This window comes from Elephantulus edwardii, unplaced genomic scaffold (genome assembly GCF_000299155.1).
Source record: "Elephantulus edwardii isolate Elephantulus edwardi_28Jun2011 unplaced genomic scaffold, EleEdw1.0 scaffold00032, whole genome shotgun sequence".
NCBI lineage: Eukaryota > Metazoa > Chordata > Mammalia > Macroscelidea > Macroscelididae > Elephantulus > Elephantulus edwardii.
This window is the reverse complement of record NW_006399782.1, coordinates 6,654,306-6,680,858: the sequence shown is the minus strand read 5'-3', so window position 1 is coordinate 6,680,858 and position 26,553 is coordinate 6,654,306. Positions and strand designations below refer to the sequence as shown.

The 26,553-nt window shown below is 42.6% G+C and overlaps 1 protein-coding gene across 6 annotated transcripts in view; it reads right to left on the bottom strand.

Moving 5' to 3' along the window:
• Window positions 1-5,451, bottom strand: part of MYLK (myosin light chain kinase) — a 312,184-nt gene extending 306,733 nt beyond the window's left edge. For all 6 annotated transcript variants that reach the window (XM_006884219.1, XM_006884221.1, XM_006884222.1 and 3 more), the window contains exon 1: window positions 5,287-5,451. In XM_006884219.1, coding sequence (XP_006884281.1) covers window positions 5,287-5,451 — 165 coding nt within the window. The remainder of the gene's footprint in view (window positions 1-5,286) is intronic.
• Between the last annotated feature and the right edge of the window lie 21,102 nt (window positions 5,452-26,553).

Here is a 26,553-nt window from a genome sequence, read left to right as displayed (position 1 = left end):
AGTGCGATTGGCACAGGACAGAGCGGAGTTTAGGGCTGTTGTACATAGGGTCGCTATGAGTCGCAGGCGACTCGACAGCACATAACAACAACAACAAACAACAACCTGGATGCCTAGAACATGGGGAAGCAGTATTGGTTCCCTGTGATAACAGACTAGATGCCTTGCTCTGTGGAGTGGATATGGTTAGATTACACAAATAGGCTTTTTAAAGTATCAGCTCAGGACAAGAGCTATGTGGGTCTAAAATAGGGCTTTGAATTGCTCCATACTGGTTTGAAGTCAGGTCCAAAGATGGAACTGAAAAGATACAGAGCCAAAGTCTTATTAGCTTCTGAAAATATAATCCTTTCAAGCTTTGAGCTGAGAGAATATCAAGTGGGTAGAAATCGAGCAAGGTAGCTTTGACCTAATCAGTAATTATTGCTGTTAGGTGTCATCGAGTCAAGTACAATTCATAGCGACACTATTATCAACAGACCTGAACTTTGTTCTATCCTGTGCCATCCTCACTAGTGGCTTCATAAATGAGACTAACGTATCACCAATCTTAGATGCTTGGCTTCTGCTCATAAAACCAAGGCCATGCTGTTTCAAACCAAAAATTCACAGCCAGGGAGAGGCAAAACCTTGTAGAATGTTACAACTGTAGGGCCACTTTCAGCTCAGAATAAGGCACTGCCATCATAAACATGGCAAGATTTTACAAAGGTGTATTGGGCCTTGTGTATTACATCTTCTCTCCTATCTATTCTCATACTTAAGAGATACTAGCTCTAAGTGTATTCCAAAAGGTATGAGTTTAGTTAGGAGTATGTTTGGTGAAATTCCCTAGATGAATAGCCATAACCAAGGTCCTACTTTGGGAAGTCTTTAATTCTTAGAATTTTTGTTTCTTAATTATTGGCCTTCATGCTCTCTACATGGTTTGTTGCCTCATGATTTTATCATGACTGCTCGAGCATAAGGCATTGTATCCACATTTAAAGCAGAAAAGAGGGAGGGCTGCAACTTGAGAGCCTTAGTAATAATTTCTTTTAAAAAAAATCAGGAAAGCAAGAGCTTTCTCTGATGTTCTCAGGAAAAGACTGGCCAGAATATATTAGGTTGTCCTTAGCTGCAGAGGATATCTCCACAATGGCTTCTAAAAATGAAAAGGGCAAGGGGCAAATGAGATTCATGAATTGGTAATAGGTAATGTGTTGGCTATTCTAAGTATCTTCAACAGATGTTGCTGTCACTGTGTGCCATTGAGTCAGAATTGACTCTTAGCTGACCCTCCAGCAGGTTTTTAGAGGTAGTAAACCATTCAGGAAATGATTACCCATCTTTCTCCCAAGGAGCAACTGGTGGATTTGAACTGCATGCCGTTAGGTTGGAAGCACAGCTCCTTACCACTAAGTCAGGCAGAAAATCCCAAAAGAAGATGAGGGACCAAAACCCAGAGATGCAGGAAAGACCACAAGGAGACACCTACAGCCCCACCTTCTTCTCTCCAGTTTTCTTGACAGAAGCAGATTTTACTGGCGAGAAGAGTTCATTAAGTTCTTTGCATAGAAATAGGAAGAAAAAGGAATTGTATTAAACAATTAGAGGAGTTTTACTTCTTTCAAGAATAGCAGCAAGATTGGGCCAACTTCCACGTACGGATTCTGAAGGGGCAGGGGACAAACCATTACAGCTTCCTCTTATCTGTGGTCTCCCCAATGAGTTTCTCTACAATAATTAAAACGGGTCTTTCAACCAATTCAAATCAGGTTTAATAATTGCCGTCATAAACAAGGGTCAAATACACATTGAAAAGCAACCAAATGATTGAGTATTATGGTTAGCACAGGAGTCCAGAATTAAGGTTGCATAGGGAAGTGTATTTGGTGCAGGGAGTGGGGGAATTGTATACCAATGAAGGAATTTTTTTTTTCTTTTCAAAGAGAGGCGCGAACTGGTGGGGAGGGGTGGGCAGGGAGTAAAGTGCAGCAATGAATGAATGGAAATAAAAAATCTCTGTAAATGTTTATTAAAATTAATAAAAATGGGGGTGGGGGAATAAAAAAGAAAAGCAACCAAGTCTTTTGCTGGTGACATTTTGACCCAAGTTGGAAACAAATAAGTTTTGGTGGCATAATGATCAAAGTATTCAGTTGCTAACTAAAAGACGGGCAGCTTAAACCTGCCAGCCACTCCCTGGGACAAAGATAAAGCTGTCAGGTCCTGGAAGGATCTATAGTCGTAGAAACCCTGTGGGCAATTCTATTCTGTCCCGCAGGGTCAGTGTGAATCAGAACCAACTGACAATGGGGCAATTCAAGTTGGATTAGGATACAAACAGCTAGGCCCTGCTCAATGATGGCAGCCAGCCACACCTCTTGGAATATGCTGCTCTCCAGAGCTTTGCCAATAACATCATCTCCTTGCTCTTGACATTTTCATGAGCAAGGACTGTGGCAGGACTTTTAAGAGCAACAGACATTCAAATGCCGTCTTTGAGTAGGGCACAGTTACTTGTTCCCTACTCAGACCAATAAGGCACAGACTATTTTGGGGAGTCCTTGTGTAATTCACAGCCAGGTGTCACAGCTCGAGTAGTGACAGAAAATTTAAAGAGAGAAGATGGAAGGAACAGGTAGCATCTTTGAGTTCCGTAGCAAGAAAGAAAAGGAATTCTCAGTTGATACAGGGGGCCAGCCTGGGTCTGAGAAGTCACTGCTGTTGTTGTTGAGTATCTTAGAGTTGGAACCCACCCATACCTGACCCTCCAGAGGGTTTCCAGAAGCAGTTCATTACACAGGAGGACACTGGCGATCCTTCTCCCACAGAGCACCTGGTGGATTTGAACCAGGTGCATTCAGGATTGCAGTGCAGGTTCTTACCACTAGTCCACCAGACCTCCCTAGATGGCTTAATTTAAAAAGGTAACTCACTCAAGGAAATTCTGTGAAAGCCCCGTTACTGCGAGCTCTTTTTTTCAGTAATGCTCTTTTTTTCAGTCTTCCCTGCAAGTTTCTCTCTGCAAGTTCTCCCCTGGAGCCAGAACTCTCCCTCTGCATGTCTCCCTGGAGTGAGTCGGCCTTCCGCACTTGCTCCGTTCCAAGTGCCCTCGATGTGTTGTCCTGGGTGAATGCTAGTCAGATCTCAAGTGGTAAAGCTGCACTCAACGCAAGACTTTTTTTTCCAGACTGACTTTAAAGGAATATACTTCTTTTCATATATAGTATGTATTTAATACGTTCTTGTATACCGCCAAGTGGGAACCAACCCATAGCTGACCCCAAGCAGGTTTTCAAAGGCAGTTTAATCAGACAGGAGGAGATTGTCTATCTTTCTCCCACAGAACAGCTGGTGGATTTGAACTACATGCCTTCAGGTTGGCAGCACTAGGCCTTACCACTAGGCCACCACAAAGTCAATTACTTCATCAAATACAAATGTCACATAGAAAATGTGAGAAGACTGCTACTACACTTTTAAAACTTTATATACACTTTCATCAGCTCCTGATTAATTTTGTTCTCCCACTCTCCGATAGACCAGAAATATGGAAAACACCAATTTCTTTTCTTCAGATAAGAAACCTTACGTTCAGTTTTGTGTCCAAACGATGACTGAGCAAGAAGGAGAACTCATGTGTGTTCCCGCTGACACCAGTGTTCTTCCCACCACAGTATGTGGAAGAAAGTCCCAATCAAACAACCCAAACATATGTGTATCCTTTCAGATAACCCGCTGCCTTTCAGTCTATTCCAATCCACAGTAATCCTCTTTCTTGCCAGCTGAGGGCTTGGAGGCTGGGCAGACTAAAGTGTCAGAACAGAGAAATGAGCCTTCACCCTGGTGAGCCCAGACAGCAGAAGCAGGCCTTTATGACTATCACCTGCATTCCCCACAACCTTCCTTAGGAAAAAGGTATGCAGACTCATCAGCAAACTGTCTTTACTAGACAAGCAAGATTGTGCCAAGACAAAATCGAGTGCAGCCCTGAGCCATTTTCAGGCTGGCAGCAGTGTCTGTACATTCTCCAGGTGACTATGCTGTCAAACCGGCTAGTGAAGCAAAGGTTAGGCCTAGAGTCATGCAGGAAGACTGATCATCTTGACCTCTCCTCTTCGGTAAGCCTTCAGGAACCCACACACAAACTGTAAATTCACAGCCCAATCTAAGAACTCCTCATCTCAATTGTTTATGGCTCATACCTAGGTCAAAGCTTTCTAGTGACTAATGCATATTCTGGGACAGATCCTCAAGACTGATTCAAGGAGGAGCACATCTTGTAAGTCTCTCAGAGCCCCATGTACTTCTGCCATGTCAGGCTATTCTCAGAGTTCTTACTAAAAACCTTTATAACCAGACATAGCATTAGATGATCTTACAGCTTTCCTTTAAAGTCTGCCCTCTATATCTCCTTTCTAGTATAAGAAAGATCATGCTCAGTTTGCAGAAAAAGTAAAGACAAAGATCAACGGGCCAATATTCATTAATTTATTACCAAAGCAAAGCAGAACTGAGGAGGCGGCCTGGTCGTGCAGTAGTTAAGTGCTTAGCTGCTAACTGAAAGGTTGGCGGTTCAAATTCACCAGACACTCTGTGGGAGAAACATGGTAGTCTGCTGTCAAGAGTTACAGCTTTGGGAACCCCCTACAAGGAAGTGTACTCTGCTTGACAGAGTCATTATGAAGACCTTCTCTGAAATGGATTGACACAATGCCAACAGCGACTGAGATCATGATAATGGTGCAGGACAGGACAAGGTTGCAATCTGTTCACAGGGTTGCTCTGAATTGTAATCAATTTGACAGCATTTAACAACAATGAGTCTGAGTCGAAATTGACTCAACAGCACACAACATTTTCCATCCCACTCTCCTTGATGTACTAAGTGGATACACGAGAAGGATTGGGTAACTTCTTCCAAAAAAGAAGCAAGAGAAAAATTCCAGTCAGCTTTTAACTGTCCAGACTTGAGGGCACATATTTCAACCCAAGCTGCATTCTTCCCACCATCTGTACATTTCTTCTACAATCAGGCAGCACATATTCAGAACACAACCTAAATTAACAGCAGGTTATCTGTAGAGGCTCAGCCTGTAGTTTCTCTAGCAATCCTGACTTCTCCAAAACCCATCAAAGTCTATCAGAAGGAAAATAAATACCCAGATTGGTAGTTGTTTACATTATAGATGGATCTAAAGGAAAATCATGCCTTCTACCAGACGTAGCCTGCTAAGAAAAAGACTCAAGTGTGCAATGACCCCTGCCCTGGCCCCCTCCACTTCTCGCCGCATGTCTTACCCTCCCTTCAAACTTGGCTGTGGCTCCTTCTCTCACGCAGAGATTCCGAGGGGGCACAATGAAAGCAGGGGCCTCTGTCAGGGGCATGGAGCCGACTCTCGAGGGATCCAAGCTAAGGGTGGTTTTGGAAACGTGTGTCGAAGCCACCAGCTTCACATCTCCCATGGTCTGAAAAACAGGAAGGAAGAGGACCAGGTCAGATGAGAGAAAGTGCAGCCCTGGCTTCCCTTCTGGGCACCAGGATGGACACCAGGGTGGAGTGCCCCAGTGTTGTGAGTCTCAGCACGGAGTGGGTGATGGGTGGGTCAAGGGTCACATGAAGCTTCTCTCTGAGGCACAGTCACAACCGACACCAGCTCCCACCTGAAACCCCATGGATAACTCCCGTCTTCCCACTGTTTCCATATTGCAGAAAAGGGGACATAAAGACTTGAGCTGCCAATGCAAAGGCACACGGTTCGAATCTGCCAGCTGCTCCTCAGGAGAAACATGGGCAGTCTCCTCCTGTGCAATTCACTGCCTCTGAAAATCTTCTGCAGGGTCAGCTATGGGTTGATTCCAACTCAGTGGTACATAATACAATGAAGACAAGAACATGGAAAGCAAGTGTTTTTGCAGGGTTTCCCATGTTGTTGTTGTTGTTGTGTGCTGTCAATTCAGAACCAACTCATAGCTGACCCTCAAGTGGGTTTTCAAAGGCAGTAAATCACACGGGAAGAGATTATCCACCTTTGCCCCACAGTATCTGAAATCACTACATAAATATTTGTTGATTTATCAAGAGCAACATTCTACATTAGATACTCACCCTTCTCTCTGAACTTGAAGAGTTCTCAGGCTAAAAACAGGATCCATAACCCCAAGAAAGAAAAGCTGTTTAAGATTGCTACGGCAAGGATCCTGGGTGAAGGGAAATAAGAATCTGGTTTCATGACGTGAAGAAACCAAGTTTAGAAAGGTCGTTCCACCTCTGAAGCTCAAAAGTCACAGAAGGTGAGACAGTGGAGATGTTTTAAGATGACTCAGGCTGACTCCTGCACTCAGAAATGAGGCCCAGAGCAGGAAGGTCACCAAAGTGGGAGTGTGCACATGACAGGATCACTGGTCTGCCTGGGTTTCTCACTCCTGGTTCAGGGCTTTGTTGGAACTAGACAACAGGACAACAGGGCCTGCCAAGAAGACAGACAAGAGGCTTAACACACAATTACCCCTGCACAGCAATGTGCTTTTGTAATGGATGGATTTCTCAATTTTAAATATGTTTCACTGAAAATACGAACAAGTAAAAAGAAAACATTACCATTCACTGGTCACATACTCTGGACTAGATGTTGCATTGAGAACATGGCACATAATCTCCTAAATTTGATCGCTCACAATAGCCCTATGAAGTAAGTTTAATCATGATTTTGCAAAGACGAAAGGCGAGATAACTTGCCCACAGCTGCTAGGTGGCAGAAGTGGGAGTTGAGCCTAGATTTACCCAGTTCCATAGCACATAATCTTTTAACCATGCTACTTGGCCTAAAGAAAAAAAACAGGGAGTAGTCGTAACTCTAGTATATAAAATGTGATGCTTATTCTTCCAGGTTTTTTTTTCTTCTCATGAATAGAGAAACAATATTTTATGTGGTTGAGAGGATACTGTACATACAGCTATTTCTAATTCTTCCCTCCACAAAATATTTTTTACTTCAAATGAGGAGGAATGGGAAGGGGTGGGAGTAGATGGGTGAGGATGGGTAGGGCAGGGGGGAGGGTTGCACAATTTGGTGAGTGGAGGAAGGGGGCAAAGGAAATGAGAAAGATCTGGCAGGGACGTGAAAAATAAGGTAATGGTGGGCATAGGTCATTGGTGATTAATTTTCTAAAACACAATGTATGGGAATGATTGTTTGAAACACAATCCAAATAAAGGAAAGGATGAAAAACAATGTATACAATTTTTTATGCAAATAAATATAAAGAGGGAAAAAATGACGAGAGTAGGACAAAGAAATTTACTTGCTGTTTTTTGAGTGGAAAACTAAAACCCTCTACTTTTCTTAGTAATTAATGTGCCTTTGTTAACTAGATCTCTAGACCATACCTAGGAGGTCTGTGTACATGGATGCACCTGACCCAACCAGAAAGACTGTTGTTATGTGCTGTTGAGTTGACTATGACTAGTTGTGACCCTGTGAACAACAGCTCTGAACCCTGGCCTGTCCTGAGCCAGTCTCACTGACTCCAACACACCTACTTCCATTCCCTTGTTAGTGAGTCAATCCACCTCTTTCAGTCTTCCTCTCCTACGCTGTCCTTCCACTCTTCCGAGCATGATGTCCTTCTCCAAGGATTGGTCCCTCTTGGCCACATGCCCAAAGTATATCAAACAGAACTTCAAAATCCCAGCCTCCAAGGAGAAACTTGATTTTACCCTCTCCAAGACAGACCTGTTTTTCTTGGCAGTCCACAGTGTTCAAGACTTTTTTCCAGCCCCGCAATTCGAAGGTATGAATTCTTCTTCTGTCATCCTTAGTCACTGTCCAACTCTCTGATGACCAGAAAGACTATATTATCTAATATGGACTGATTCAGATAACCATAAGGAGGCCAATAAAAAACCCAGAAGATCCACGGGCTTCCTGCTTGGTAAAAGACAAAGATGCACAAGTGTGGGGTGTGCAAGCTTTGCTGGGAAACCTCCCAGCCTTTGCCCTTTTACTGTATAGTGCCAGCAAGTGGTCTCTGACTCACAGCAACACTATGTATGACAGAATGAAGCCCCACCAGATCCAGTTCATCCTCAATCACTGCTGTGCTTATTAACTTCACTGATACAGTCATTGTATCAATCTCATGTAGATCTTCTTGTTCCCTGAACCTCTACTTTCCCAACTGTGACATCTTCTCCAAGGAATAGTCCTTTCTAATAAACGTGACCAAAGTATTTGGGATGAAGTATATGGCACCTTGCCCTAAGCATCCCTTTGTTTGCTGTAATAAAGGTGTGATCATAAGGATGACACTTTCTGTGAGGTTTGTGGGTCATTCCAGCACATCCTTGAGCCCAAAGGAGTGGTGGAAGACAGAGCGCATGTGAAGGAGCCCGTGCTGTGGGGGGAGCTCCCAAGCTTGTGACTGGCATCCTGAAAGGGTGGAGTGAATGCTCCAATTTCTAGCCAGCAGTTCAGAAGTGCTGTGTAGAGCAAACTTGCAGCTCCTATCTGCCTCCTTGGCCATCAGGAGTCTGTCCTTTAACCTGTGAGATCTGACCTCCATCTGGTTTGACCCAAGGTTAGAAGTGTTGCATGAACAGGTGGTGTCAAAACAGAACAGAGAACTGAAAAAACAGGGATCACTCTTAGCTTCATAGCTGGCGACAAAATAATGGACTCTGAGATTTCCTACACAACACAGCAGATCAGCTGCATTTATGAAACCTGATTTTTAAAAATATGAATGTATTTCAGCTAATATAACTATCTCCTTATTGCTGTCCATTTAGATGACTTCTCTTTTAGAGTGAGAAACTCTGCATCAAGCATATATGTACCTAAATCTATACCTGAATTCTTAGTAATTTTCTCAGAATTGATTCAAGAAGTAGACGACTTATAGGTTCTAGTAGGGAACTCCACTGATCCAGTGAGTAAGAAGTTGAGCTGTCAACTCCAAGATAGAAGGTTCAAATCTACCAGATGCTCCAAGAGAGAAAGATGGGCAATCTCTTCCCACCCAATTATGACCTCTGAAAACCTGTGGGAGGGTCAGCTAGGACTTGGTTCTGACTCCATGGAAATGTATAAAAAAGGGTCTGAGTTCTTAACTTCAAAGAACAGAAATGGGCTCTGGTTCCCACAAATAGGGAATGGGGGCTGTCTTTTTCACAGGAAAGGCCTAGAAAACCCAAATGAGAAAACAGGCAGAAGTTGAGGGAAGTTGGTTGTCAGATTCCAAACAAGGTTACAGTACAAGCCACCATCCCTGCTCAGTTATCACTGGGTCCCACTGTCCCCACCTGGCCCAGGTTCCACATCCAGGAGCCTTTCTAGGTAGGCATAACTCCAGGCTGAGGACCACATCTTACTAGAACCTACTGGACTCAATCTCACCCAGATATGCAACTAACATCTCCGAAATTAAGATGAATTGTGATCCAAGACACAGTCTTTACAATTAATTGTTATGCATCAGCAAGCTGCACAACTACTAAGTTTGACAGAAGAAGAACCAATGCCTTTGATCTGTGGTGCTGGAGAAGAGTCTTGAATATACCATGGCCTGCTAAGAGAATAAGCAAGTTCATCCTAGAGAGGTTGAAACCAGGTTGCTCCTTGGAAGCAAGGATTTTGAAGCTCCATGTGATATACTTTGGGCATGTTGCAAGGAGGGACCAGTCCTTGGAGAGAAACACCATGCTTGGAAGGGTGGAGGGACATCACAAGAGGTGGACTCTGGATGAGATAGATTGACTCAGTGACTGGGGTAATGGGGGTAGGTGTGACATAGATAATGAAATTGGCTCAGGATAGAGCAGGGTACAGAGCCTTTGTACAAAGATAAGGTCACTATGAGTTGGGGTCTACTTGATGGCGTATAACAACAACAACAACAACATATTCCTAGTGTTTCATTCACTTTTCTGTGGATACCTGGTCACACTCTAAAATGCCATACTTATGAGTTGGGTAAGTTGACACAAGTGAACTATGGAGTTTGGGGTGTGATGGGTTTGTTTAAATGTAATAAAATAGAATAAAAACAAGATTATATATGCTGCATTGAAACAGATGAGGGAGAGAACAGTTTAAAAGCAATATATGATTGGATATTATGGTTATGACAAGAGTCCAGAATGAAGGTTGCATAGTGGAGTGTATTTGGGCCTGGGGGATTGTATACCAATGATGGAATTTTTCTTTTACTTTTCAAAGAGAAGCGTGAGCTGTGGGGGAGAGGTGGGCAGGGAGAAAAATGCAACAATGAATGAATGGAAATCCAAAATCTTTGTAAATGTTTATTAAAATTAATTTTTTAAAAAAACCCAAAATGTGGAAAAGTTTTAGGAAATATGATTTAAAGAAGCAAAGACTTAGTACAGCCACTTTTTCTTTCACTGACAAGGTATTGACAAACCCACTTTCACATGAGTCACAGGCTCACTCAAAACTCAGAATGTAAATTCAATGCTCTAGGGTCAGAATGGACTCATAGCTGACCATTCACTGGATTTCTGAGACTATAAATCCCATGAGGTGATTGCTCATGCTTCTCCTGTGGAGCCTGGTGGATAGGAACAGCCAGAAAGGCATGGCCTTTGAGTTAGCAGCACAACTCTCTACAGACAAGGATCCAGAGTTCATTAACAGACTCTGTCAGAAAAGAATAGAAAAACTGAGCATGGGCTGTGCTATCGTTATGTGTGTCAAGTCAATACCAAGTTACAGCTAACCCTCCAGCAAGATTTCAGAGGCTGTAAATCACATGGGAGGAGACTGCCCATCAATCGCCCTCTCAATAATAGTTAGTGGCTTTGAACCACCTATCTCTGAGCTGACAGCGTAACCCACTAAGTCACCAAAGCTCGCCATGCAGGCTATGTAGGCAACAATAAAAGCAAATACTTATGCAGCAATTACTTTATATCAGGAACTATCTTCAGTACTTCTGAGTCCCAAGTGATGCAACTGGTTAACTTAACCAAAAGATTGGCAGTTCAAGTCCACACAGGCATCTCAGAAGAAAACATCTGGCAATCTACTTCCAAAATAGCACTGAAATTCTTATGTAGCAAAAGGACTCCAATGCACACAGGGTTACCATGATTTGAAATCCTGACTGGGCAACTGATATTCTAATGACTTTACAAATAAAACTTCATTTCCTTTTCCAGAGGTAACTTATCTCATTATCTTCATAGTGAGATTAAGACATTTGTCTAAGGTCATGTATCTAGAAAGATATCTATGCGTAAGATATCTATGCTATCTATGCATAAGCAGTATGGGACCAGGTTTTCTTTGTCTTGTTTTATTGAGTTTAAAACATATATAATACTATGGTGGCTTAGTGATAAGGCACTGAACTGCCAATCCAAAGACATGTGGTTCAAATCCACCAGCTGTTCTATGGCAGAAAGATGGGTAATCTTCTTCCATGCGATTTACTGCCTCTGAAAACCTGCTGGAGGGTCTGTCAGCTACATGTTGGCTCCAACACAAGGGTGCACAACAGTATATAATACACAATTTGTCAATTCAATATTTTTTCCTCATATCATTCAATGATTGTTCATTGGTTGTATTATATATGTATTATATTATACATGTATTATATTAATATCATTCAGTGATTATATTAATTATGTATGCAATTATCATCATAATTCTTTTCTAAATATTCCATCTATCACCATCAACAGAAAAACAAAGCTCCTCCATAAGCAATGACTTGCCTTTTTCTTTTCCCTTTCACTCCTTGTAACAACTATTAAACTCGAATCTCAGTATATTTTACATACATCATATAAATGGAATCATACAGTATTTGTCTTTTTGTGAGTGACACAGCAAAATGTTTTCAAAATCAATCACTGCTGTAGCATGCATCAAGATTTCATCTCTTTGTATGGCTGAGAAGTATTTCATTATGTCTATATACCACATTTTGTTTATCCACATGTTTTTTCCCAGCTGTTGGCTGTTGTGAACAGTGCTGCAAGGAAAACTGCTGTGCACGTTTCTATGTGGTCCCACTTTTAATTCATTTGGGTATATATATATATCTAAGATTGGTGGATCCTAAGATAATTCCATACTTTTCAAGGAACCATCACACTGTTTTCCACAGCAGCTGCCCCACCTTGCATTCCCACCAGCAATGGATAAAAGTTCCAATTTTCCACATCATAAATGCCTGTTATTTTCTGGCTCTTTGATCACAGCCATTCCAGTGGGGGTGAAGTGACATCTCATTACGGATTTAACACGCACCTCCTTAATGACTACTCATGCCAAGCATTTTCCATATGCTTTTTGGCCATCAGGGTCTGTCCTCTTGAGGACTCGCCTCCTGTAAGCAGTTAAATGTTGGTGAGAGGAAAGGGGTCTAAAATGGAGCAAAAAAGGAACAAGGTGAGAACCTCTATGACAAATACATATGAAATTAAGATTTTTTTTTCTGTGTGTAAATATACTAGACTGTAACCATAAAAATCAAAAGTAGACCAAATCATAAACAGCACTAAAACATGATTATCAATCAGGGATAAAATATTTGCAACAAACACAAAGGGATATTTTACATCAGTGTTGACTTGATGGTAACTAATACGTTGGTCTACATTTTGTCCAAAGCGAAGCAACCTCTCAACTCAAGTTTTTCTGGGGTTCAGCCAAGTCTCTCAAAAGCCCCAGAGGAATACACCTGACCTCAACACAGAAGATAGGAGTTAGCCAACATTGATGGGGGCATGCTAGAGGGTAGAATTGGCTATCAGCCACGAAGGGCAGAAATGTCAATGCAGTAAGGAAACATTTAGGTGCCTGGGAGGTGGTTACAGTTGGACAGTTACTCAACCATCACATGTGCAGGGCTACAGCCCAGTCCCAAACTGGCCAGTCATTCACACCAAACAGCTCCACTCACCCTCAGCCCATCACCCCGTCCACTGTTATCATCAATGTAAACAGACTCTTTCCACACTGCCAACTAAAGGCTGCTGACACATTTTGAAAGCTCTATGAAAAAAAGAAATATTGTAAATAAATCAAACCAAACCATCTTTGTTCTCTAATCCCTCCTCAAGCCTGGTGACCACATTCCACTCCGGAAAGCCAGAGAGGCTGGGGGATTTCTGCTGTGATTTCTCGATTAGCGGAGCACTACACAGGGACTGGAGTCAAATACATACAGTCACCGTGATTCAAACAGTAGCAGTGAAACACAAATCAAAGAAGAGATATAATAGGAGTAGAGGAGATAAAAAAAAACCAACAGTGTTTCAAGAGCTGGAAGTCCTTACTTGAGGCACAGCTCACCTCAAGATGAGCTTCCCATGTGTAACATAATTGATTAACTATTCAGAGCAACACTGGAGTAATTTCATTTGATCCAGAGCATTTTACCTCCTGTATCCAGAAAAGACCATTTGTAATTCTTCTAAAAGAGAGGAAGATTTAGAAGCAAAGAGACTTGGGAAAAGTTTCAAAAGATCCCTTCTCTACTCAAACTGTAGACATTTTTCAATTGTAAATACATATAACACTTGCTAATTTCTATTTTTCACATGTATAGCTTAACACCACCAAATACATTAATCATGCTATGCAACCATCACTCATATCCACTGCCAAGTTTTCCATCCTCATAAACCGCCAATGATTACCAAACAAAGATATCCCCCTTTACTCCTGCTCTTGGTAAGCGTTAATAAACTTTGGCCTTGGTGTTACTATTATTGTCGTTAGGTGCCACTGCGTTGACTCTGACTTATAGTGACCTTATGCACAACAGCTCGAAGCCCTGACCAATCCCACACCACGCAGCTGAGCTCAAGCCCATTGTATTCATTGTGTCAATCTCCATACATCTGTTTATTCCGCTTAAGTGGAATCATTCATCTTTCTGAGCTGGATTTACTTCTTTCAGCATAATGTTTTCATGGTTTACTCCTGTCACATTTAGCATGTATTAGAATTTCAGTTGTCTATGAGTAATAGTCCATCTTATGGATGGACCATGCCATCTGCACATGTTAAATTGTAATTTTCTTCAGGTATTTCTGACCAGTCGGTAAGGTGTCTGAGAAATAATATGCTCAAGTCTCCCACCGGAAGAGCTCCTAAACAGCCTCTCCCAACATGGCCATCTGCCTTGATGCACAGTGAGAGCTGGCACTGTGCAACCCCCGTGTACAAATACCCCCGGCACTGACAGCCCCAGCTCTCCCACTTCAATCTCCTCTGCAATGCACTCAAATCCTGACAAGTGCCCTAATCACTAATTCCGGCACAAGCTGCACTTCGACTGTACCAGGCAGCCTTGCCAAGGTCCCTGGGGGGCTAAACAGTGGGCTTGATCTGTGGACCCATGAGCCGGGTACGTCTTACCGTGGCTTCTCCTCGGAAAGTTCTCGCATGAGTCAGGACACCGTGGCAGCCACACGTTAGCACTGTCCAAGGGCCATCTCAAGGACTGTAAGAACCTGCTAGACGGTGGGCAGGGGACACCACGGAGCCCAGGGTCAGATCTCAGAAGTTAAGGGGCTTTTGTTCTGACTCTGCTCACAGATGTTGCAATTTGCCTTCTGCCTGGCAGCCAACTTCGCCCGGTCCGGGAGATCTGTTGTTCTAATCCACCCAGCTGGGGTGACCTTTGAAACCTCTGGCTGCCGGCTACAGAGGCTCGCAGTGGAGTCCCAGGAAAGCCAGGGGTGGAAGCTCACAGGTTTTCACTTGTTCGGAGCTGCAGATTCCAATCTGAGTGTGGAGCGAAGGGAGGACTCTCAAGCAGAGAGCTGAGCCCTTGGAGGGACTGGGCACACCCCCAGCTCCACATCTGGCCTGGAACGCCACCCCGACCAGTTGGCACATCTGGCCTGGGATTACCACCCAGGGCTCATGGGACATTTGCCTCCTGAGATCTAGCTCTTTCCTCCTTTAACTGAAGCTCTGTTTATGATCCCTAGAGTGGGAGGCGAGCCCAGAGAGCAGATGGACTGAGAACTCCCACACTGCAATTCTTCTCTTCAGGAATTTGGGCTGAGATTTGAACCAGGCGCCATGGACTGTGCTCCTGTCATGCACAGGACCTTGCAGAGCTGGTTCTGACACCTGCAGAGCTTCATGAACCACGTCTGGGATATACCTCTAATTTGTGGTAGTAAGGGAGAGTCCAGCCTACACTCTTTTCCTCAGAAGACAAAAAGTATTTCCATAATTCCAAGGGACTCTCCCTCTTCTGCAATTGGCACCCTTGGGCTGACTACAAATCAGAAATGACATTAATTTAAGCATTACCATTGGATAATGTTTGATTACTGAGTAACCGGTGTTCTTGCAAAACCCAAGCACAAAAGGTTAGCACAAAAAAAAAAAGGCTAGTACAAAAGGTCTAAAACTTTTGGTCTCATGGCTCACTATACTTGAAAAAACTATTGAGGATCTATGGCACAGTGACTTATATGGTCTTTTAAGACATGCCTGACCTTGAAATTCTCACATGACGACTGAGTGGGCCTACAGGACCATGCAAATAATATATATGGAACTCTAACCAAAAAATCTGGTCCTGGTGTTGTTGTGTACTGCTGAATTTGTATCAACACATAACTGACCCTCCAGCAGGTTTTCAGAGGCAGTGTAATTGCACGGGAGGATATCACCCATCCTGTGGCTCGTGGATTTGAACCATAGGCCTGCGGAATTGCAGCACGGCTCCTTACCACTAAGCCACAAGAACTCACATTTTGCCATCTTACTAGACTTAAAAAAGAGAGTTGATTCTAGAGCAGAAAAAGGACCCCTTTACCACTGAGAAAGATGGACAAGGAGCGGAGTACACACTTTGAAAAAGAAAGAAAATGTTAACATTGGAGATGGCATGAGATAGTAAGAAGCAAGGGTCGAGAAACAGTGACTCCAGAATGAGGAGATCAACTGAAGAAGACGTGGTGGTCTTCCACATGTTTATAGTGGGCATGCAGACACGACCACGAGAACTAAACTTGGAGCAGGAGGCTTTGGGGCTGAGTAGGGTACCACGATGCACACATTAGTGGGTCTAGGTTTCCTAATCCACAGAGTGAGAGAGCTGAATGTCTTCAGGTAGAATTCCAGGTGAAGTATGGTGCCTTTAGGAACTTACCAGAAGAACTAACAAGTATTGTAATCCTTTCCTAAGCAGGGCAGAGATCAGACCAGGTAAGACTGGAGTCAAGGATACAGGCTTGTCCTCAGGAAGCCAAGAGGAGACTTTCTTCGGGGGACAGAGAAGAGCTGTCTTCAGGGGAACAAGAGGAATTTGTCTTCAGGGAATAAAAAAGAACATGCCCTCAGGGAGCTGAGAGAAGTCTGTCCAAGGGGAGTAAAATGAGCCCTGAATGGCTACAAGGCCTGAGAAAGCTATCTTCTAATGAAGAAAAGACTAGACTAAGCCTTGGTTTTATCACAATATAAAGCCAAGCTACAACCCTAATAAATCTCACAGCTGTGCACATAGTCTGTGAGCTCTGTGTGGCCACTATAATGAAGTATCAAACCCAGCAGAAGAGTAAAGGTTCTGTGGAAGGAATGAAAGGTGTAAAACTGGGAAAAGGATGGAAAAAGGCATATCTGACTATTCCACCAGTGTTAACATTGATTCTCTTCTTCACTTGTAAAGTTAAGAGGTCAGATATTCTGACTATGCCATTTTCCCCCGAACCTCAAAGAGCTTGTGTATTGTTATTGGTGGTGGTGGTGGCCATTGAGTTGAGTGAGACTGGCAATGACCCTATGAACAAAAGATTTGAACCCTGTTCTATCCTATGCCATCCTCACACTTCCTGACACACAAGCCCATCGCAGCAGTCATTATATCAATTCACCTGGTTGAGTGAGGGTCTTCCTCTCCTTCATGGACGTTCTGCCCTTCCCCAGCATCATGTCCTTCTCCAAAGAATAGCACCTCCTAGCAACATGTCCAAAGTATGTGAGATGAAGCCTCATCATTCCTGCCTCCAAAAAGCGCTCCAGCTGCACCTTCTCCAAGACATATCTGTTTGTTCCCCTGGCCATGCATGGGATATTCAGTGTTCTTCTCCAACACCACAGCTCAAAGGCATAAATTATTTTTCTGTCATCCTTATTCATTGTCCAGGTCTTGGATGCATAGCTAGTAATCAGAAAGACTATAGCCTGAATCAGACATGCCTTAGTCCTCAAACTGACATCATTACTCCTCAATCATTTGAAAAGATCCCTAACTGCAGATTTTTCCAGTGTAATGTGTTTCCTTACTGGTACCAAGGGTGTTAATTTTGGATCAAAGCAAGATGAAGCTGTTGACAGTTACAATCTCCTCTCCATCCATCCTCTCCATGACACCATCAGTCCAGTGATAAGAATCTTTATTTTCTTGACATTGAGAACAATCTATACCGAAGGCCACATTCCTTATCTTCTGCAATAAGTGTTTCAAGTCCTCCTCACTTTCAGCAAGCAAGGTTGTGTCATCTGCATAAAACAGATTATTGATGAGTCTCCCTCCAATCCTGATGCCACACTCCTCTTCACAGAGTCAGGCTTCTCAAATAATTTTCTCAGCATACAAATTGAATAGAAATGGAGAGAGACTACAACTCTGATTCACTTCCTTATCAATTTTAAACCATGCAGTGCAGTGCTCCCCTGATCTGTTCACACAACAGGCTCCAGGTCCAGGTTTAGGTTCCCATGAGCACAATCAAGTGCTCTGGGATTCACATTCTTTTCAATGTCAGCCACAACTTGTGACAACTCACATAGTCAAACACCTTTGCATAGACAATAAAGCACAAATAGACATTAATCTTACTTTTACCAAGATCACTCTGACATCAGCAATGATATCCTTGGTGCCATGGACTTTTCTAAATCCAGCTTGACTTCTAGCAGTTCCCTATCTATATACTGTCAAGCGTGTGCGTACATATTTCTGAATATTTACTATATTACAAATAAAAAATGGACAAATACTAATTCACTAATTGTTAGAATACCTATCAATGTATTTCAACAAATAGATGCTTCCCTGGATGTGTTCAACAAGTTGTGCCAGGAAATCTAGAGGACAACCACTTGGTCAATTGACTGGAAGAGATCCATATTTATTCCCACTCCAAAAAACGGTGACCCAGAAATTATCAAACAGTATCACTAATATCACACACTAGCAAAATCTTGCTGAAGATAATCCAGAAACGATTGAAACAGTATACTAACGGAGAACTACCAGAAATATAAGCTGGGTTTAGAAGAAGTCGTGGTACTAGAGATATTATGGCCAGTGTCAGATGAATCTTGGCAAAAAGCAGAGTACCAGAGGAATGTCTATCTCTGTTTCATTGACTATGCAAACACATTTAACTATGTGGATCTCAACAAATTATGTCTAAACTTGAGGAAAATGGGAATCTCAAAACAGTTGATCGTGCTTATACGAAACCTATACTTGGACCAGAAAACAGAACAGAGCAAAGAAACACTGCATGGTTCAAAATCAGGGAAGGAGTGCACCAGGGGTATGTCCTGTCTCCATATCTTTTCAATCTATATGCAGAACAGATAATTCTGGAAGCAGGACTTTATGAAGAGGAATTATTGGAGTAAGACTCATCAAACCTACATTATGCAGATAACACAACCTTGCTTGCTGAAACTGAAGAGGACCTGAAGCATTTGCTGCAGAAGGTCAAGGACTGTAGTCTTCAATATGAATTGAAGTTCAACATCAAGGAGACAAAGATTCTCACCACTGGGCTAATTGGCAGCACCATGATAAATGGAGAAGAGACTGAGGTTGTTAACAATTACAGCTTTCTTGACTCCACAATCAACACTCTTAACAATAGCAGTCAGGAAATCAAAAGACGAATTGCATTGGGAAAATCTGCTGTGAGGAACTTCTTTAGAGTGCTGAGAAGCAACGATGTCAGGCTAGAGACTAAGATGCACCTGATCCAAGCAATGGTCTCTGCAATTCCTTGCTATGCATCTAAGAGCTGGACAATAATGAAGAATTACTGAAGAAGGATGGATGCCTTCGAGTTGCTGTACTGGAGAAGAATCTTGAACATACCATGGACCGCCAAGAAACAAATAAGTCTGTCTTAGAGATGGTGAAACCAATTTTTCTCTTTGGAGGCTAGGATTTTGAAGCTCTATCTCATACTTTGGGGATGTGGCCAGGAGAGATCGGTCCTTGAAGAAGGACATCGTGCTCAGAAGGCTGGAGGGACAGTACAGGAGAGGAAGACTTCAGATGAGATGGATTGATACAGTGACTGGAACAATGGGGGTTGATATGTCAGAGTCAGTGAGAATGAATCAAGACAGGGCAGGGTTCAGAGCGGCTGTACATCAGGTCACTATGGGTCACACGTTACTCGACAGCACACAACAACAACAACTAATTCACTAAAAATATAAGAGAGATCCAAGATGGCGGCGGAGGCAGAGACAACGTGGTTTGCTCCCTTTCCTATAGGTAACCTTAACACTGAGTTTTACTTCAGACCTGACCCCGAACCCAGTGCCAGTGACAAAAAGGAAATACAACTGCCAGCTAAAGAAGCAAAGGAGGATGGAGCCTCTGGGTTCAACCAGCCATTTCCACTAGACCCACCTGGGAAAACACTTTGCAGTCCAGGGGGAGCAAATGACAGGAAAATATCTTCTAACAGAACAAGAAGGCAAGCAGCCTTAACTCAAGATCACCAGTAAGGTGATAAAGTGTCCTCCCTTTCCCCCTTCACATCAACGCCCCTGTTCAGCATGAAGAAGCCAGAGAGTTGGCATCCAGTTCCCAAATCAATAAGACAGTTGATTTAATTACCATTGGAAAATGCTTGTCATTTTCCTGTAGCATCTGGTCCCCACTGGATCCTTTTCATTTCCTTCACCTGCTCCCCCCACCAACCAATTTCTACAGCTCTGCCACTGCATCCCTGCCCATCCTCACCCTTCTGCCCCCAACCCTCGCCTCCTTGTACCCCCGATATGTTTTTTCCCAATAAAAAAAGCAACAATGAATGAATGGAAATCCAAAATCTCTGTAAATGTTCACTAAAATTAATAAAATAATTTTTATTAAAAATATGAGAGGAGTCAATTATATGCTAACATAAATACAATTTTTAAAAGAAAAAGAATAGTCACAAAGGATAGTAAGAAAAGGGGTTTTTTTTGTTAATTTTTAAAATGTCTAGCTTAATAGACAGCTGGGTTTTCCTATGTGCTTCTACAGTCTGCTGTGATATTAGTATGCATTATTCCAATTTTAAAATCTTACTGCTGTCACATTAGTTTTGACACACTAAACCCTCCACTGGGTTTTTGAGATTGTAAATCTTCACTGGAGGAGACTGTTCATCTTTCTTCCTTGGGGCAGTGGATAGATTTGAACTGCTGGAGTTTCAGAGACTTTTGGTTAGCAGTGTAACACCTTGCGCACTAGGCCATCAGAATTCCTTATCAGTATGTATTTCTTCTGGAAATCCCCACTGTGCACTTGTAGAAGAATACAAGAAAAGAAGGCAAATACTAACTTATTGCAAAAATACCTGAAACCTCACAAGGCTCCCCTGAAGAGTCTTCGGGACTCTCAAGAGTTCCCAAGGCACACTGTGAAAACTGCTGCTCCAGTCTCCCTATCACCAGTGTTTCCTCACTCTGTCCTCATAATAGACAAGGAGAAAATGAAGTGTACTTTTATATGTGCAATGGTAAATAACTTTGAAGAATGCGTGAGGAAGAAGATAAATCAATACCTAATTTAAGTCTTATTTGTTCTTCTAAATCTTTCTCCCTCAGAGTGGTTGATGGATTCGAACCAACAGCCTTTGAGTTTGAAGGCCAATTCCCTACCCACTTGACCACCAGAGCAATCTTCCATGTGTTTTACAAGCTCTGAAAACCTGCTGGAAAGTCAGGGATGAATTGGTTCCATCTCAGCGGCAATGAGTTGAGCTGAGTTTTTTCTCCTAAATTAAAGTGTCGAACAAATATAGACCAGAGATTTTTGAGGCCTATGAGGGAGGACTGATGAAGTTAATATATTTAGGTCAATTAAGTCTATGATGAAGACTGCATATATCCCAGAAGACCTTGAACACGGTTGGTGTTAGTTGTGTTAGGTGCCAGCAAGTCAACTCTGACTCACATTGACTCTATATACAACAGAACAAAACTCTATCAAATCCTGGTCACTATTCAAATACTTTATGGCTAATAACAGAATACATGAATACAAAAACCAAGCTGCATACCACCATCAGACGAGCCCCAAACTTAAGCATTCTTCAAAAGAGGTCTTGCAATGGGCAAGAAAATTGGAGCATTATTTGGACACATGGAAGATGGGCCTATCAAATCCACGTGTAGCAATAAGGAATTAGAAACAGCCAAGATAGTGAATAATATCCTGGGTTTCATTATAACCCTGAAAGATTAAAAAAAAAAAAGGCATCAAAACTAGAAAGGTGTTTAAAAGAAAAAAAAAATTAACACAGCAACACAATCACCAAAGTATAAAATGACTGCTTAAAAACTCTCCACAAGAATGGTGGCTGCATAGTGGGGTGGACCTGGGGGTTATTGTTGTTGTTGTTATGTGCCGTCGAGTCGCTTGCGACTCATAGCGACCCTATGTACAACAGTCCTAAACTCTGCTCTATCCTGTGCCAATCTCACTGCCTCTGACACATCCATCCCGATTACCCCAGTCACTGAATCAACCCACCTCATAGAGGGTCTTCCCCTCCTGCGCTGTCCCTCCACTCTGCCCAGCATGATGTCCCTCTCCAAAGACCTGTCTCTCCTTACAACATGTCCAAAGTATGTCAGGTGAAGCCCCAGAATCCTTGCCTCCAAGGAGCAGCCTGGTTTTACCCTCTCTAGGATGAATCTATTTGTTTTCTTGACGGTCCATGGTACATTCAGTACTCTTCTCCAGCACCACAGCTCAAAGGCGTCAATTCTCCTTCTATCCTCCCTAGTCATTGTCCAACTCTCCAATGCATAACAAGTGATTGCAAACACCATGGCCTGTATCAGGCGTACCTTAGTCTCCAGAGAGACACCGTTGCTCTTGAGTACTTTAGAGAGGTCCCTAACCGCAGACTTTCCCATCGCAATACGTCTTTTGATTTCCTGGCTACTGGTGCCAAGAGTGTTGACCGTGGAGCCGAGCAAACTGAAGCTGTGAACAATCTCAATCTCTTCACCATCCATCCTGACGCCACCGACTGGTCCAGTGGTGAGAATCTTTGTCTTCTGGACATTGAGCCTCAGTCCATATTGAAGGCTGCAGTCCTTGACCCTCTGCAGTAAGTGCATGAGGTCCTCCTCAGCTTCAGTGAGCAGGGTTGGGGGTAGGGATTGTAAAACAATGGGGGGGGGGACTTTTCTTTTACTTTTCAAAAAGAAGAGTGTACTGTGGGCATGGAGAAAAGTGCAACAATGAATGAATGGAAATCCAAAGTCTCTGTAAATTTTCATTAAAATTAATATAAAAAAATAAATTCAAACAAACAAAACACTCCACAAGATTTCTGCCCCACTGAAATTGGTCCAAGTCTACACTATTAAGTCCTCCATGTTTTCTTGATGCCACATATTATAGCTGCCAGTTGTGCAGCGGTATGGTTACTTGATTAATGACTCTCTTCTCCGGTGGAATGCATGCTCCACCAAGTACAAGTCATGTGTGTTATGATTATTATGAGAGCTCTGGTGGCCTAATGTGGAGGGATGTGTGTTGTCAACCCAAAGCCAAATAGTTTGAATCCACAAGCTGCTCCAAGAAAGAAAGATGAGTATTCTCCTCCCATGCATTTATAGCCTCTGAAAACCTGCTGCAGGCAGTCCCAATTCACTGGCACGTAACAACATATTCCCAGGGCCTAACGAATTGAGAAACACATAGTAAGTAAATAAATACATGCGGATGAGATAATGGAATAGGAATTTGGATTAAGAAATATAAAAACAAAAAAATTTAAAAAAAAAGAAATATAAAAGCCACTTCCAAACTATAACAACTTTATTTTGTTGTGTGGAGTACTTGGGGAAGGGTTGAGAACACAGGAAACAGTAGCGGCTGAATGGGTTCAACAATGGGCTTTGATGGTAAAGCTGGTGTGTAACTTGGCTCATATTTTCTTCTCTTTGCCTCTCAGTCTTCCTGTCTGTGAAACGGGCATAATAATGCCATGCTATGGGTTTCCTGCTATCCTCTACTACATCTTCCTACTCTCCTTGTCACCAATCTGAATGACTGACATCCAGGTCCCTGGCTTCCCAAGTGAAAGCATGCAAAGCCAAGGAGTTCTTGTCCCCCACAGCAGCGTTCTGCGCTGAGCCACCAGGCAGCCTCTCCCTCGCAAGCACGGCCTCCTGAGCCTCTCCTCTGGGAAACACGTTAAAGGATGGCTGGGCTCCTGCAGGCAGGGCGCTGACCACGTCAGCCAGGCCACATCAGGCAGGAGGAGGACGTCTGCTCCGCAACCCAACCCTGAGTGCCCACATCTTTGGCAGAGAGTTATTTTTAATTTTTCTTAAAAGAGGGCGCGCGAGCACACACATACGGAGCTCAACTCAAATAAACACACCCAACTGCACACACAGTGTGAACAAGCAAGGCCTGGTCTCTTGGAGCTGCTCTCTTCCTGCCGGGATTCTTGCTTAATTTGGAACGTAACAAGAACAAGCTGGAAGAAGCTTTCTACAATAGAAGTCAGATGCACAGAAGGAATCAAAGCCAGAACCAGAAACACCAATTATAACTGAATTAGCAAAAGGCACATTCTTACTGCAATCTAGCAACCATGCTAAAGGCATCACATTAGCATCAGTCACCACACCACTATAGGAGTTTGGGGCCTCAAGGCATCTTTCTCCAACTCCTACCATGACCATTCCCTTCTCAGGGACCAGTGAAATGACACAGTGATGCCAGTTTTTAAGACTCCGGGAGTACTCAAGGAAGAACAGTCCTACCTCACTGGAGGGCCGGAAAAAATCAACTTGGGGCTCAGGTACAACATCTAAGTGCTCTATGCCCAGGACACCCCAAAGTCCAGAGACAGACTGACTGACTGCAATTGTAGAAAAAGGCGTTGTGTAGTGGTTAAGTGCTTTACTGCTAACTAAAAGGCTGCCAGTTCGAACCCACAATCTACTCCATAGGAGAAAAATATGGCAACGGCTTCTGTACAGATTTGTAGCCTAGAAAAAGCCTATGTGACAGGTACACTCTATTATTTTTTTTTCTATAATTATATTTTATTAATTTTCATAAACATTTACAGAGATTTTGGGCTTCCACTCATTCATTGTTGCACTATTCTCTCTACCCTCCTCCCAGTTTGTTCTTGTCCAAATGCCACAGTGCTTGTCAAAGCCAGTTCTGATTAATCTTCTTTGTCAGTGTATCCTTTGCCATTCCCTATCACTCCTCCCTGAGAGAGACTTCACCCTGAGTCATAAGGAAAAGGGGACGGCGTATTCTCTTAGCTACTTCCTGCTGAAAAGGGACGCTGTGGGTTTCAGGGTGAAGATCTTCTCTCACTACTCTAAAGGGCCCCTTTGGCAGTAGGAAACACATAGACTATTATGGAGATTGATTTTGGAATTCAGATGCACTCTTATTGATTGTGCTTGGCTGTACATGTACATATCCTTCAAGATGTATCATGGGGGTGTTGCACCCTAGAAGACACAAATTTGACTAACAAGTTATAAGTACATGAGTCCAAAAATTATGGAAAAGTAAAAGAAAGGATTCTTTCACTGTTTTACAAACACTCCCCCTGGTCCCCTCCACCATGCAGCCCTCGCTCTAGTCTCCTGTGATGACAGAAATACCCAGTTACATCTCTCTTTTAGACGGTTCTCTCCCTCCTTTGTTTCAGTGCAGTATACATTATTGAACCCATCTTACTCAGTCTCTCCCCAACCCCAAGGACAGTCTCATTCTACAACAGTGGCATCATGTAATATTTGTCCTTTTGTGACTGGGATATTTCACTCAGCATAATGTTCTCCAGAGTCAACCATTTTGAATAATATTGCATGAGTTCCTTGTTTTTTAATGCAGCATAGTATTCCATTGTGCGAATATACCACAGCTTCTCTAGCCATTCGTTTGTTGATGGGCACTTAGGTTGTTTCCAACTCCTTGCTATTGTGAACAAAGCTGCAATAAACATGGGTGTGCATATATCTGCTTGGATGTCAGCTATGGTCTCTTCAGGGTATATTCCCAGTAGTGGAATTGCTGGGTCAAATGGACATTTATTTTGGTCTCTTCTTTCTTTCGTGTCTTCTTAATGACCTTTTGGTTTCTTCGTGTATGATAATGTCCTTGATGTCATCCTGTAACTCATTTGTTCTTTGATTAGTGTTAAATACATCGAATCTAATCTTGAGAAAGTTTTTTTTTTAAATTTAGGGGCATAAATTTAAGGTCATATCTTGGCTCTCCATTTGCTTATCATCCTTACAACCTATTGTCATCCAGTTGGAGCTGACTCACCACTGGGTTTCCTAGGTGATCAACTGCACAGGAGGAAATTGTCCATCTTTCTCCTGTGAAACAGAGAGTGGATTTGCAGCAGAAAGGCATGGCTTTTGAGTTGCCATAGTTACTTTCCAGGATCATTCCAGCAAAGCTCCCTTGCTTCCATCAACACACTAGAATATGGCTAAATTCAACAATGTCAGGGCCAGGAAAAGCATGTCATATAGTCCAACCTCTTAATTTCATAGATTAAGAAACAGATCAACATATCTTTAAACGTGTAATAGATATATCTGGAATTCGATAAGCATAGAGAATAGGTCACGAAGATCTAAGCAGGGGGAGGGATAGGGGTGCATAATACAGGATCAAAAGGAATTTGGGATGTGTGCATCAAACCCTTTTTCCAATAGGGTGAAAAGAAAGCCTACCGAGTGGGAACAAACATTTAGAAATAACATATCAGACAAGAGGCTCATTATGAAAGTTTACAGAATACTCCTGGGCCTCCACAGTAAAAATACTGATATACCCAAATACAAAATGGGCAAAAGATATGGAAAGCATTTTCACAGAGGAAGATATTTGAGTGGCCAACAGACACATGAAGAAATGCTCCAAATCACTGGCAATAAGAGAGATGCAAATCAAAACCACAGTAAGGTACCATCTCATTCCAGTAGCTGTAGCAAAATTTAATAAATGTTGGAAAGGAGGCAAGAAAGAACTCTTATACATTGGTGGGATTGTAAAATGGTACACCATTCTAGAAGGCAGTTTGGCGCTTTCTCAAAAAGCTGAACATAGAAATTCCATATGACCCAGCTATTCCACCACTTGGAATATATCCTGAGAAAATGAGAACTGAGGCACAAACTGAGACTTGTACGCCAGTGTTCATAGCAGTGTTATTTATCATCACAAGAACATGGAAACAGCCCAGATGTCCAACAACAATTGAACAGATTGAGAAATTATGGTACCTCCACAGAATGGAATACTACGCAGCATGCAGGAATAATG